The sequence below is a fragment of the Phacochoerus africanus genome, chromosome 5 (assembly GCF_016906955.1).
Source record: "Phacochoerus africanus isolate WHEZ1 chromosome 5, ROS_Pafr_v1, whole genome shotgun sequence".
Classification (NCBI taxonomy): domain Eukaryota; kingdom Metazoa; phylum Chordata; class Mammalia; order Artiodactyla; family Suidae; genus Phacochoerus; species Phacochoerus africanus.
In genome coordinates this window covers 46,430,180-46,443,940 of record NC_062548.1, presented here as the reverse complement: position 1 = coordinate 46,443,940, position 13,761 = coordinate 46,430,180, and the positions used below count along the sequence as shown (strand labels likewise).

The 13,761-nt window shown below is 58.6% G+C and overlaps 2 protein-coding genes across 2 annotated transcripts; both read left to right on the top strand.

The window, feature by feature from the left end:
• The first annotated feature begins 666 nt into the window (after nucleotides 1-666).
• HBA1 (hemoglobin subunit alpha 1) lies at nucleotides 667-1,530 on the top strand. Its single transcript, XM_047781150.1, has 3 exons — nucleotides 667-827; nucleotides 925-1,129; nucleotides 1,286-1,530. The coding sequence occupies exons 1-3, from the start codon at nucleotides 733-735 to the stop codon at nucleotides 1,412-1,414; spliced, it is 429 nt and encodes a 142-aa protein (XP_047637106.1). The 5' UTR covers nucleotides 667-732; the 3' UTR covers nucleotides 1,415-1,530.
• Nucleotides 1,531-3,726: 2,196 nt separating this feature from the next.
• On the top strand, nucleotides 3,727-4,460 carry HBQ1 (hemoglobin subunit theta 1). Its single transcript, XM_047779180.1, has 3 exons — nucleotides 3,727-3,881; nucleotides 3,964-4,168; nucleotides 4,274-4,460. The coding sequence occupies exons 1-3, from the start codon at nucleotides 3,787-3,789 to the stop codon at nucleotides 4,400-4,402; spliced, it is 429 nt and encodes a 142-aa protein (XP_047635136.1). The 5' UTR covers nucleotides 3,727-3,786; the 3' UTR covers nucleotides 4,403-4,460.
• Nucleotides 4,461-13,761: the final 9,301 nt, after the last annotated feature.

Here is a 13,761-nt window from a genome sequence, read left to right as displayed (position 1 = left end):
AGAGAAAGGCAGCCACTCAGATCATCATACGGGGTCCCAAACAGGAAATGTCTGCCTTTGTTCTGCAGCAAGCCCACAAACACACCCCGCCCCCGCAAGCCCTGCAAATTCCAAGCCGGGGTATCTGTCCCTTCCGTGCCTGGCACTCAAGGGCACTCAGACTACTGATGGACAGAAAGAGTCTGCAACAACCAAGGCTGAAGGGGAAGGACGTACGTCCGGCGGCCTTTGAGCACAAGCGAGCCATGCGCACACGTCCCACGCATCGGTCTCTGGCCTGGAGCAGGTGCAGGCCTTTCGCTCCGAGTTAAAAATGTCTGGTGTGCCCAGCCTTAGGGCCACAGCGGGGGGCACGTGCTGATTTGCCCCCTTCGCTCCTCAGGAGAGCGCGGCCGGGGCCTAGGGACTTTAACGGGTAGAACCTGGGGCGAGGATACCACTTCCGGGGGGAAGGTGGACGCGGCGGGCGGGAAGCAGCCGGTGGGAAGGAGAAGCCCCGGCCCGCGTCTCCGGGTTCCGCCACAGCCTGGGAACCAAGCACCCGCCGCCCAGCCGGTTTCAGACTGTGCGTCGCGCGCCCCCTGCCGTCCGAAGGCCGCTGCGCATCCCGGCCCGCGCCAGCCAATGAGCGCGGCGCCGGCGGGCGTGCCCCTCGAGCCCTGGGCATAAAGGCTCAGGCCCTCGCAGCCCCGCACGCTTCTGGTCCCGACCCAGACTCAGAAAGAACCCACCATGGTGCTGTCTGCCACCGACAAGGCCAACGTCAAGGCCGCCTGGGGAAAGGTGGGCGGCCAAGCTGGCGCACACGGCGCAGAGGCCCTGGAAAGGTGAGCACCCCCTCTGCCCCGCTGCCACTGAGGCTGGCGCACCCTTGGGCTGCACCACCCAGCCTAAGTCCGGCTCTCCCCGCTCCTCTTCACGCAGAATGTTCCTGGGCTTCCCCACCACCAAGACCTACTTCCCCCACTTCAACCTGAGCCACGGCTCCGACCAGGTCAAGGCCCATGGCCAGAAGGTGGCTGATGCGCTGACCAAAGCCGTGGGCCACCTGGATGACCTGCCCGGCGCCCTGTCTGCTCTGAGCGACCTGCACGCCCACAAGCTGCGTGTGGACCCGATCAACTTCAAGGTGAGCTTGCGGGCTGGGCCAGCTCGGGGTCGGAGGGTGCAGACGCCTGGCTAGCGGGGCAGAGCAGGCAGTGGGCTCCCAGAGGTGGAGCCCGGGGGGGGGCCCTCCCCCCCCATGGCCCCTGACGCCCCCCACCCGCACCCCGGCTCTCTGCAGCTCCTGAGCCACTGCCTGCTGGTGACCCTGGCCGCCCACCACCCCGATGATTTCAACCCCTCCGTCCACGCCTCTCTGGACAAGTTCCTGGCCAACGTGAGCACCGTGCTGACCTCCAAATACCGTTAAGCTGGAGCCTCGGCGATCCCCGCCCCGGGGTGGGGCCCTCTTGCACTCTGCACACCCCCCTTGCACCCTGACCTCCTGATCTTTGAATAAAGCCTGAGTGGGCTGCAGTCTCTGTAGCCTCAGTTCTCTGTGTCTGTGTCCAGAGCCCTGCAGGGGTGGGGGGTTCTCCTTGCCTGGGACCGAGAGCTGCAGACAAAGTGGGGGAGGGGGAAACAGCCAGTGGAGGGGAGCGGAGGGGGTCCCACAACCACTGCCCGGGATTCCCTGGGCAGCCCCAACCCTCACCCTGAGTGCTGTGCTGAGTACATCAGCCGCTTCTCTTACTTCATTCCAGAGCCTTGCAGGGTCATCCCTGGCTGGCTCAGTAGTGGTTTTGTTGTCTTCTTCACATTTCACGGCACCCACATGTGGGCTGATGGACCTCGGAGCTCTCCCAGGGCCCCTCCCAAAGGTGGGCGCTGGGGAGAACCCAGAGATCACACTTCCTCAGAGTCTCACTGAGTGTCCCCCTCCGCATCCAGTGCCTCCCAAGCTCACGCACAGTCTAGAGGACATGGGGGGGGCGAGCAGAGCCAGGCAACTTCTCGGAGGCGCCCCCTTTGACTTGGTATGCCCCCAGATCCTCACACTGCAGAGAAGGATGTCACCGGACCTGATTTTGGGGTCCCAGCTCAGGGCCCACTGACTCTCCCTAGTGCTGCAGTGGAGAGCTGGGCCTGGTCCAGGGCCAGGGGTGCCTCCTCGCAGAGATTGCCCCTAGTGCCTGCGGATCCGAGGGGTCCAGCCCTGCCAGGTGTCCAGCCCACAGCCCCCAACTGCGAGCAGTGTCCTTTCTTCCCTGGGCCCAAGTGTCATCCTCAGAAAGTTCGATGGCAGGTTTCCTGCTTCGGTGTGTGAGCACAGCATGGCCTCTCCATAAGGGGCAATCTTCCTTATTTCATTATTAGGAAAAACGAGGGCCTGGGCTAAAAGTGAACACCACCAAAATGTCCATCCACAGACAAGCAGACAAACAAAACGTGATCTATCCGTGCCATGGAATGCTATCCAGCCATAAAAAGCAATGAAATACCAATACATGCTGGCATGTGGTTAAGCCTCAAAGACGTGCTAAGTGAAAAAAGCCAGACACAAGACCACATTCGGCACAATTCTATTCATGCGAAACGTCCAGAATGGGCAAATCCGCGGAGACAGAGAGCTGAGCTGGAAGCAGGGGTTACGGGTAACTGCTCGGGGGTTCAGAGTTTCCATTTGGATGATGAAAACATTCTGGCACTAGCTAGCACTAATGGCTGCCCGACACTGTGAACGAGATTAGAGATGCTGAGTTGTGCACCTGAAAATGGCGAAGGGTAAATTTGATGCCGTATGAATTTCAACACAGTTTTTAAAAGAAAGGGGTATAGTGATTCCTGGCACAGAATGGGTGCTGTGGCATTCCCGCTGTGGCTCAACAGGATCCTCAGCATCTTGGGAGGGCTGGGGCACAGCTTCAATTCCTGGCTCGGCACAGTGGGTTAAGTAAGGATCTGACGTTGGGGCAATTACAGCTTGGGTTCCAACTGCTCGGACCTGATCCCTGGCCCAGGAACTCCATATGCCATGGGGCTGCCAAAAAAGGAAAATAAACGATAAAAATAGTTAAAAAAAAAAAGGACTTCCCATCTTAGCACATTGGAAATGAATCTGACAAGGAACCATGAGGTTGCAGGTTGGATCCCTGGCCTCGCTCAGTGAATTAAGGATCCGGTGTTGCTGTGGCTGTGGTGTAGGCCAGCAGCTACAGCTCCGATGACACCCCTAGCCTGGGAACCTCCATATGCTGCGGGAGCAGCCCTAAAAAGAAAAAACGACAAAAAAAAACCCAAAAAACACAACAGTGCTGCATCGGTATTAGCTATTATTTGGGGACAGACCCCAGGCACTCAATAAATGCTCATTGTCCTGAAAGGCGCTTCTTCTATGAATCCCGCACAGCCTTGGGAAGAAGAAATTGCTGCCTTCACCACACACAGTAAATGAGAAAACAGACTCAGAAAGGGGTCACAGCAGATGGGCAGGGGAGGCAGACGTTCAAAGACAAAACCCGTGCTAGAACTCAGAGCTGCCAATGAACAATGATGCGTACTAAACATTAGCTTCCATACAGGAAACACTTCAAAGATCGGGGCCTCGGGGAAGGAAGGCCTCAGGTCCCAGCGGACACCCGACGGCGCGCTCCCGGGTCCCTCCGAGCAGAGCCGAGCCGAGCCCGATTCTGCGAAGCCCCGCGCGACGCCCCCAGGAGGCCGCGGGGACCGCCCGCCGATTGGCGCAGGCGCAGCTGCGGCTCCACCGGCGGGCCGAGCGCGCGTCGCGCGGACTCCACCATGGTGCTGGCGGCGGCCGACCGGGCTGCGGTGCGCGCCCTGTGGAAGAAGCTGGATGGCAACGTCGGCGTCTACACGACCGAGGCCCTGGAGAGGTGCGCACGGCCCCCGCCTCCCGGCACAGCTGCCTTCGGCCCCCGGCCCCAGGCTGCGCCTCACCCGCCGCTGCCCCCGCAGGACCTTCGCGGCCTTCCCTTCCACCAAAATCTACTTCCTCCACCTGGACTTGAACCCCGGCTCCGCCCAGGTCAAGGCGCACGGCCGGAAGGTGGCCGACGCGCTGACTCTCGCCGTGGACCGCCTGGACGACCTGCCCAGCGCCCTGTCGGCTCTGCGGGAGCTGCACACGCAGCGACTGCGCGTGGACCCCGTCAACTTCAAGGTGAGCGCGCGGCCGGGCCCGAGGCCGGTTGGGGGGGTGGGCGGAGGGGCCGCCGTCGGGGAAGGGGCGCCGCACCCGCGCGGGAACGCCTCCCTCTCTCCGCAGCTGCTGGGCCACTGCCTGCTGGTGACCCTCGCCCGGCACTACCCCGGAGACTTCAGCCCCGGCCTGCAGGCCTCGCTGGACAAGTTTCTGAGCCACGTGACCTCAGCGCTGGCCCCCCAATGTCGCTAAATCGGGGGGGGGGTGCGGGGGCTCCAAGGTTGGAGTAAAGTCTGTGGTCAAAGCCTCAGGTGTGCGCCTGTTCTCCCCCCTCCCTTGTCAGCTCCCGGCGCGGACGCCCCCACCCCCGGCCCGCTCACACCCCCCGCCGCCGCCCAATTCCCCGCGGTAAACCCCGACTCACCGGGCCCCTCGCCTGGGCCACGGAGAGGTGCAGACCGGGGGCTCCGGTCGCTCGGGAAGGGGTGGCTGGTAGGGGTCAAGGGCTTGCCCGCGGCCGGACCTCTCGCGGGCGCGCGGCGCGCACGCCTCAGGTCCACCCAGACCCGAGCTCGGGTCCAGCCCGCAGGCTGGGCGAGAAGCGGGGACCAGCGCCCCCGCCGGCGAGGACCGGAACTGCGCAGGGCGGCAACACGCACGACCCCACACGGCGCCTCTGGACTGTGCACCCGCCGCGTCCACACTGCTGCGGACTTGGGGAAAGGCCGCTCTGCCAGACTGGATCTGCTGAAAGGAGGCGGCTCCTGCTCCAGCACAAAGCCATGCGGCCCACAAGGTGGATGAGGGAGTCAGCCCAGAGCCCCGCCCGCCCACGTGCCACAGACTTCTCAGGAGTCAGACCCCAGAGCTCCTCAAAAAAATCAATCACGGCCATCGCAGAAACCTCTGAAAATGATTCCACTCGCTGCACCTGCCTGTGTATCCAGCGGGTCTGGCCCAGCCTCTTCCTCCCTGCCCAACAGTGGGGAAAAAGATGCAGGGTGTGAGGGTGCCCTCAGGGGCACAGGTGCAACAGCTGACCCCCACAACCCCTGGGGGTATGTCCCAAGACCCCGGTGGATGCCCCAGAAAGTACCAAACCCCCAATATAGTTTTTTGCTATACATATACACCTATGGTAAATTTAATGTATAAATTAGAATGGCAAGAGAAGAACAGCAATAACTAATGATAAAACAGAACCATCAGGAGTCCCCGTCGTGGCACAGCAGAAAACGAATCTGACTAGGAACCATGAGGTTGCAGGTTCGATCCCTGGCCTCACTCAGTGGGTTAAGGATCTGACATTGCCAGGCGCTGTGGTGTAGGTCGCAGACGCCATTCAGATCTGATATGGCTGTGGCTGTGGTGAAGGCCAGCAGCTACAGCTTCAATTCCACCCCTAGCCTGAGAACCTCCATATGCAGCGGGTGTGGCCCTAAAAAGCTGAAAAAAAAAAAAAATCCAACAAGTGCAAACTCTCTAGGCCTGCAGTCTCCTTCCTGCTGAAACACACATGAAGATGTTGCACAGTGAGGGGGACACTGCTGGCTCAAGCCAATTCCTCTGACACACTACCCACTTCCCCAGTGTGGACTCCTTTGTTAGGTTAACCCACAAACATCACCCTCCATGAACCTGCAGAGGCCTTTCGTCCATGTCATACATTAAAATTACTTGCCCGTTTTTTCTGTCTTTATTTCTTGGGGGAGGAGGGCCCTTCCTCCAAACTTGGGGGCTCTGGGCCCTGTCATGCTCCAAGGCATGGCCTGCTCTGAGCTGCCGTCTGCAACATGGCAGGAAGGGCTTCGGTTTCATGTACATTGATTTTAAATGCTGGATAAAATGGCTGAAACCATTCTTCAAAGCATCAATGGGCAAGCAAGATGATAAAGATCAGCCCAAAAGAAAGTGAAGACGAGAACTCAGGAGAGGTGTCACAGCAACTCAGCCAGCTGGGTTCTGAGGTACTTGCCCAAACTAGCCAGCGTGAGCCGGGAGTCTTTTCCCCTCAGGGACCCATGGGTTAAAGGGGCCAGTACAGGGAGTTCCCGTCGTGGCGCAGTGCTCAACGAAACCGACTAGGAACCATGAGGTTGCGGGTTCAATCCCTGGCCTCGCTCAGTGGTTTGGGGACCCGGTGTTGTTGTGAGCGGTGGTGTAGGTCACAGACACGGCTCGGATCCCCCGTTGCTGTGGCTGTGGCTCTGCTGTAGGCTGGCGGCTGCAGCTCCGATTCAACCCCTAGCCTGGGAACCTCCATATGCCACGGGTGCAGCCCTAGAAAAGAAAAAAATAATAATAATAAAAATAAATAAATAAAAGGGCTAGTGTAAAGTGAAGTGACCAAAGGTGACTCTTCCCCATAAACCTGGAGCCCTAAAAAGGTACCCCCTGGACAATTCTCTCCTTTCCCCAGACACAGGGACTGTGGAAAACAAAGAAAAAACCCAAAAAGCAGAAACAAACAAAAATTTTGGCCACACCCACAGCATGTGGAAGTTCCTGGGCCGGGGATCGAACCCGAGCCACTACAGTGAAAAAGCCAGATCCTTAAATCCCTGTGCCCCAAGGGAACTTCCCCCCAAAATCTTAATGTTCAGCAGAAGAGGGAAGGTAAGTCCCTGATAAGTTGAAACCACATGTGACATGTGTGGCTTTGTAATCCTGTCACCAGAGGGATCCTCCTGACAAAACCTCCCAGGCTGCAGACCGTGTATGAAAATGACCCTGGACTCCCTCACAGACCCCAGGAACCTTCAAGAAGCAAAGAAACCCTCCCTAGAAAGAGGTCTGTCATTACAAACCATATACTCACCAGGCACACAGGGCAACAGGCACCATGAACGGAAGCCAGCAGAGGGACCTGAAAAGTGTTAGGCACTCAAGACCTCAGACTCAATTACAAGTTGGCTTGTTTAAAAAAATTAAAGACAGGAGTTCCCATCGTGGCGCAGCAGTAATGAATCAATTAGGAGCCATGAGGTTGCGGGTTCAATCCCTGGCCTCGCTCAGTGGGTTAAGGATCCAGCATCGCCATGAGCTGTGGTGTAGGTCGCAGATGCAACTTGGATCCCACAGTGCTGTGGCTGTTGTGTAGGCCAGTAGCTGTAGCTCTGATTGGCCCCCTAGCATGGGAACCTCTGTATGCACAGGTGTGGCCCTAAAATGCAAAAAAATAAAAAAAATAAAGACAAGGGGTTTCCTGGTGGCTCAGTGGGTTGAGGATCAGTACTGTCACTGCTGTTGGTGTAGGTTCCATCCCTGGACTGAGGAACTTCTGTTTGCCGTGGTGCCTGCAAAAAAAAAAAAAAAATTAAAAAAATTTAAAGACAAGATTTGGAATATCTACAGGCAGCCATAAAATGTAAGAAGTCACACAGCACATGTAAAAAAGAACTTTTAGAAATGAAATTATAATTGTCAAAAATAAAATTGCAGGGAGTTCCCGTTATGGCTCAGAGGGTTACAAAACCGACTAAAATCCATGAGGATGCAGGTTCAATCCCTGGCTCAGTGGGTTAATAACAGATCCAGCTGTGGTGTAGGCCACTCAGATCCTTCGTGGCCATGGCTGTGGCTGGCAGCTGCAGCTCCAATTAGACCCTTAGCCTAGAGCTTCCATATACTGTACTGCAGGTGCAGCCCTAAAAAGCAAATAAATAAGGAAAAATTAAGGAAACAAAATGGCAATGCACAAACTTAACAGATAAAACACAGTCATACAGAGAGTGAGTGAAGTTAGCAGAGCTGTATTTCAGGTAGACGGAAAGTGATCCTAGTGAGAAGTAAGAAGGAATAAATTACAAACACACTGATTGAATATACAGTGGCAGTGCCTACAGAGTTAAGAAAAACAGAAAACCTTATACAGACAAAACACCAGCCAGTAATAACTACGTCAAAGGGGGCTCTGGGAGTTCCCTTGTGGCACAGTGGGTTAAGGATCACTGCAGTGGCTCGGGTTAGATCCCTAGCCCAGGGGCTTTCATGTGCAGCAGGCACGGCCAAATAAAAGCAGGGGGGGGGGGGACCTCGTTGCACTCAGTAGCTCTGCAGTGCGTCTCACCTGTCAGGCAAACAGTTTTCAATGACTTTAGACTTGGCTTCCTATTGCTGGTCTAAATAAAAACTTACTGACTGAAGACAACACAAGTTTATCCCGTTAACAGTTCTCGAGGGCAGAAGTCCCAAATCAGTTTCCAGAGGCCACAAATCAAGGTGTGAGCAGGACCCTGCTCCCTCAGAGGCGCTGGGGAACCTCCTGCTCATTCTGCAGCCTCTACGACTGCATTGCTTGGCTTGGGCCCTTCCCCCAGCTGTGACGGTCACAGCTCCTCTGCCTCTTACTCATAAGGATCCTCGTAATTGCACGAGGCACATCTGGATAATCGAGACTCATCACCCACCTCTCCGAATCTTCCCGAATCGCACCTTCAACATTCTGGTGCCGCACAATGGAACGTCCACCAGCTCCAGGGATCAGGACCTCTTTATCTATGGGGCCACATTCAACCGAGCACCACACACTGAGCACGTGTGTGGGAGGTTCCGGGGGAGAAACAGAAAGAAGGAGAGAAACCGAGTGTATGAGGAGTTACCGCTGTGGCGCCGTGGAAACAAATCCGACTAGTAATCACGAGGTTTCGGGTTCAATTCCGACCTTGCTCAGTGCGTTAAGGATCCCGTGCTGCTGTGGCTGTGGTGGCCGGCAGCTGCAGCTCCAATTTGACCCCTAGGCTGGGACCCTCCATGTGCCTCAGGTGGGGCCCTACAAAGAAAAAAAGAAAGTGTCCCGAACTGTGGTGGGGACACTGTGAAGCGGCCTCTCTGCCTGGTGTTCTCCCCGTGGGCCCCTGCCTGGGAGCCCAGCATGGCTTTTTATCTTCAATCTGGGCACCCACACAACACCGCCAACCACTTCAACATTACACTCACAATGCTGTGCAACCATCACCTGTCTAGTTCCAGAACCTGCTCGGCCTCCAGAGGAGGGCCCGTCACCCTCCCTGCCTCCTCCCCCGGCCCCTGGAAACCAGTGACCCTCCTGCCTGTCCGTGTGGACTTATGGCCCTGGGGATTTCATGTAAATGTAACCCTGACCCCGAGCATGTGCTCAGGTCCGGCTTGTTACTCGTTACTTGAGACTCCCGCTGTCCTCCTGAGGCTGGAAACAGCTGCAGGGACAGACGACACGGCCTGTCTGCCCCTTGTCTGCTGTGGGGACCTGGGTCGCCCCCACATTTTGGCTACTGGGAGCACCGGAATCTGCACAAGCCTGAGTCCCTGCTCCCGCGCTCCCAGGTGTGCCTCTGGGAGTGGGTCCTGTGCCCACGGGCTAAGCTGGGGAGGAACCGCCAGGCGCCTTTCCCCAGCGGCTGCTCAGAGTCCTCCGGGCCCTCACCAGCGCTTAGCGTCTCAACGGCTCTCTCCCCTTCCTCGCGCCCCTCGTGTCTCTTAAAATTAGGCCCATGCTGTTTGCTGCTGCCTTGCTTTTAACCCAGAATCCAGGACGGGAACAGGATGTCACTCCCCAAACCAATGGCGGGATCCTGCTAGGAGAGGCCCTCCTTCACCGGCTCTGCCGGGGCCACCTTGTGGGCCCCTTGGTGAGGCTGCAAAGCCACCCAGGCTGGGCAAGTTGGGGAGAACCCTCCGGGGACAGCCTCGGAGGAGGCGCACCTGAGACGCCGACGCTCAGAAACCATGGGACGTACACGTCTCGTCCTAAGCAGGTGGGGCTGTGGTAGTGACTTTCACAGATCAGAAGAGCAGAGGCCTGGCAGGGCAGGGACGCTGTGGCGACGGAGGCTCCCTGAGTGGTGCTCTGGAGCCGGCTGCACACGCCGGGTCAGCCTCCCCGTCTCTACAGTGTTTGCACGCTCTTCTGCAGAGAGGCTGGACTTTGGTGGGGGCTCGGAAAGGGGCCCAGGACAAGTACTGCACTGCAACGTATCACCTCATCCCATCACTGCACCACTACAGACACAGTAACGCTGCACTGTTACTGGAAGTTGCTAAGAGTAGCGCTTAGAAGCTCCCATCATGGAGTTCCTGTCCCGTGATGCAGTGGTTATTAACGAATCCCACTAGGAACCATGAGGTTGCGGGTTCGATTCCTGCCCTTGCTCATAGGTCGCAGACATGGCTCGGATCTGAGTGGCTGTGACTCTGGCGTAGGCTGGCAGCTACAGCTCCGATTCGACCCCTAGCCTGGGAACCTCCATATGCCATGAGTGCGGCCCAAGAAATGGCAAAAAGTCAAAAAAAAAAAAAAAAAAAAGCTCTCATCACAAGAAAAAAATCACTGGAGTTCCCATCGTGGCACAGTGGTTAACAAATCCGACTAGGAACGATGAGGTTTTTGATCCCTGACCTTGCTCAGCAGGTTAAGGATCTGGCGTTGACGTGAGCTGTGGTATAGGTCACAGATGCGGCTCGGATCCTGCGTGGCTGTGGCTCTGGTGTATGCCAGCGGCTACAGCTCCTATTCCACCCCTAGCTTGGGAACCTCCACATGCTGCAGGAGCGGCCCTAGAAAAGACAAAAAAAGAAAAAAAAAATCACTCTGCTATTATGTATACTGAACACCTGAAACAAACACAGTATTTGTCAATTACCTTTCTCTAGAAACTTACAAAAGGCCCCTGGGGAACACCGGTCTCTTGGCTTGGACCGAGGACTACAGCCCCGACCCCATGGGCATGCTGCAGAGAGATCAGGCAGGCCAGGCTGCTTGGGGTGACAGGGGGAAGGGAGCAGCCCAGGAGGGGAAACGGGAAGAGCAGAGACCAGAAATCATTAGAGAACTGTGGGTGCTCAGGAAAGACAGCCACGCCAGGGAACCCCTGGACCTGCCTGGGAGCTCCCAGGTGCCCCCAGGGGAGGGGGGGATGCCCTGGGCCAGGGGCCACTGGCCCCCGGTGACAGACCTTGTGCTGACAGACCTTGCGCGGGGCCCTGTGTGCATAGCCTCCTGTGCGGGAGAGGGCCTGGAGCTGTGGGAGGGGAGGAGGGGTTGTGGCGGGCCTGTGCAGCAGGGGTAAAGGAACACACTGCCAGCAACCACTCCTCCCTCTTCCCACGGCCCCAGCAGCACGAGGGCCATCAGCACGGGCCCTGGGCTGGAACCCTGCTCCAGGGAGTCAGGCAGCATCTCAGCTCCAGCCCAGTTCGAGGGACCCTCTCCTGCTGCCCCCACTGCGGCTCTCAGTGTGCTTCGAACCAGCAGCCCAGAGATGTGACATTCTTGGAGGCAATACGGGCAACAGAGTGAATGATCCTTGCAAACACCACGCTCCTAAGAGAAGGTGGTGACTGCCGAGGAAGGAGCTTAGCGGTTGCCTAGGGCTGGCGCCAGAGGGCTGAGGGAGTGACTGCTTGTGGGGATGGGGTTTGGGGGTGATGAAAACGGGAAACCAAAGAGCACGACACGGTGAACGTACTAGAAATCACAAAATCTTACTTTTAATTAAGAGGTCAACATGTAGAATTGTATGTTAGGTGAGCTTATCTCAATCAAAACAATCTATCTGAAAAAGGACAAAGGTTCATTCTCGGACCCTCCCCAGATCAACAAAAACTCCAGGGGGGCCAATGCCACCTGCTTTCTCAGGTCCTCCAGGTGGCACTGATAGGTGCTAGAGCCCACGAACCCCTCAGCTGACCCAGCCTCCCCAGGGCAGGGCCACCCTGGGCCTCAGCCCCACTGTGGCCACCATCCCACTTCCCAATCAGGGGTCCCTTCAGAGGCACCGCCCCTCCAGGTCCCCCCCCCAACCCCAAACCAGGCCTCCAGTTCACAGGCCAAGCCAGACACCTCGTTGCTGGGCATCCTCATTCCCCTGGGAGGGCACCCCTGAACCCACACGACGCAGTGAGGGCCTGGGGCCTGTGGGCTCCCCTGAGCCGCAGGGCCAGCACACTTCCTCTGGCCCTCCCGCCCCCAGAATGCAGCCCTAGGCTTGGCTAGAGACCCCCCAAAAGAGGAGCCTGCCCCCGACTACCTGGGGGTTCTATGTACGCAGAGGACACCATCACTACCCACACCCCATTCCCGCCACCGGCCGCCAGCACCGTGGCTGTGGGAGTTCCTGAGGGGCCTGGGATCCCCCCCAGTCGGGTCCCCACACAGGGACTTGGCCAGGACTGCAGGCCTTCTTCGTCCTCGTCCCATCTCCTTCCTGGTGAGCCCCCAGACTGAGAGAGCTCAAGATGGGTGGCCCCCTGGTCCCCTACCTGGGAGCAGTCCTCCACTGGGACCCACGCAGGTTGGCTGTGGCGTCCCCACACCAGCCCCAGTGCCCTGGCCTGTGCCCTGCTCCCATCCCCACTGGACCCCGTTTTGAGCCCACCCAGAGCGCAAGGCCACGGCCGGCCTGGGGCACTCCTGCTACCAGGAGTTTGTCGGTATCAGGAACCCAAGGGGCTGGGGAACCGAGCTCTCAGCCCAAGATTGGGCCTGGGGTGTGCCAGGGCCAGCAGGAGCCTCCAGCACTAGGGCCGTCAGGCCCAGTGGCAAGAGCCCCCACTGCCTGGTGCTGGACTGACCCGGAAGGGGGGTGGGCATCCAGGCGAGGCGTGAGCAGCAGCCCTCCTGGCATCCAGCCCCACCCACTTTCTGGCCGGGACCCCCGGCCTACTCCTGAGTCCAGGGATGCTGTCTTCCCCTGGCCTCTTCAAAGCCACCTACGGACAGCAGCTGCTGCACTGACCACCACTCCACTGTACATGGTTAAGCGCAAGGTGCATGCACACTGTGCCACCCGCACAGCCCCCCAGGAGCTAAGAACGCAAGTGGGAGGGGTGGGCTGCCGCACAGCTGCACCAGGAACCCCCATCACAGCTCTCGCCCCGGTGCCTCTCCCCTCCCAGGACCACCTTTATCCCACTCGAGGCTCCTGCCAACTTGGATGCACTTGGCAAACCCAGGAGGGCGCCTCCGCTCCCCGCCCCCACCCAGCAGATATTCACCCCGGCTTTTCAGTGGCCCCTCTGTGAGCAGTGTGCTCCAGGGTGTCCCGGGCCAGTCTGGGTTGTAAGCCAGGCAAGTGCCCCTTGGGGAAAGGACCCCCCTGCCGCACCCCCACCCCACAGCAGCAGAACAGCCCACACGCCCAGGGAGCCAGGCAGGCTCTGCCTAGGGACGGACGGCTCGCTTCGGTTGGACGAGATGTGCAGAAGGGCTGGGGAGAGGGGGTCCCACACCAGCCCTCCTTCAGCCTGCGCCCAACCAGGCCTGACACGGCCAGCACGCCCTCCCCTGAGGACCTCTTGGCTGTCCCGTGGCTACTGTCCCAGGGTCTCTCTCTGCCCTTAGCAACGCCCAGGAGGGAAACTGCAGCTCATCTGAGCTCACGTGCCAGGACGAGGCTGCGGGCCACACACCAGACAGGCAGCCCTACAAGGAACCGAGTGCAGGAGAGGACAGCTCGGACCCTCGGGAAGGACCCCCAGGCCCAGGCAGACAGCCGTGCACAGCGGCTCCCGCCAGTCCCGGCGCCAGGGTGCACCGCAGGCCAGATGCCGAAAGGCCAAGTCACGGGTCCGGGCGGAGGATCCTGGTGTGTCCCCCACCCGCAGACGCCACGGCCAGCGCTCAGGGGACAGCG

Excerpts from the sequence above, each read along its gene's own strand:
- HBA1 (XM_047781150.1), top strand. The coding sequence starts at position 733 with ATGGTGCTGTCTGCCACCGACAAGGCCAACGTCAAGGCCGCCTGGGGA. Across the intron at positions 828-924 it reads GGCGCAGAGGCCCTGGAAAG|AATGTTCCTGGGCTTCCCCA; the intron begins GTGAGCACCCCC and ends CTCTTCACGCAG. Across the intron at positions 1,130-1,285 it reads TGGACCCGATCAACTTCAAG|CTCCTGAGCCACTGCCTGCT; the intron begins GTGAGCTTGCGG and ends GGCTCTCTGCAG.
- HBQ1 (XM_047779180.1), top strand. The coding sequence starts at position 3,787 with ATGGTGCTGGCGGCGGCCGACCGGGCTGCGGTGCGCGCCCTGTGGAAG. Across the intron at positions 3,882-3,963 it reads ACGACCGAGGCCCTGGAGAG|GACCTTCGCGGCCTTCCCTT; the intron begins GTGCGCACGGCC and ends CTGCCCCCGCAG. Across the intron at positions 4,169-4,273 it reads TGGACCCCGTCAACTTCAAG|CTGCTGGGCCACTGCCTGCT; the intron begins GTGAGCGCGCGG and ends CTCTCTCCGCAG.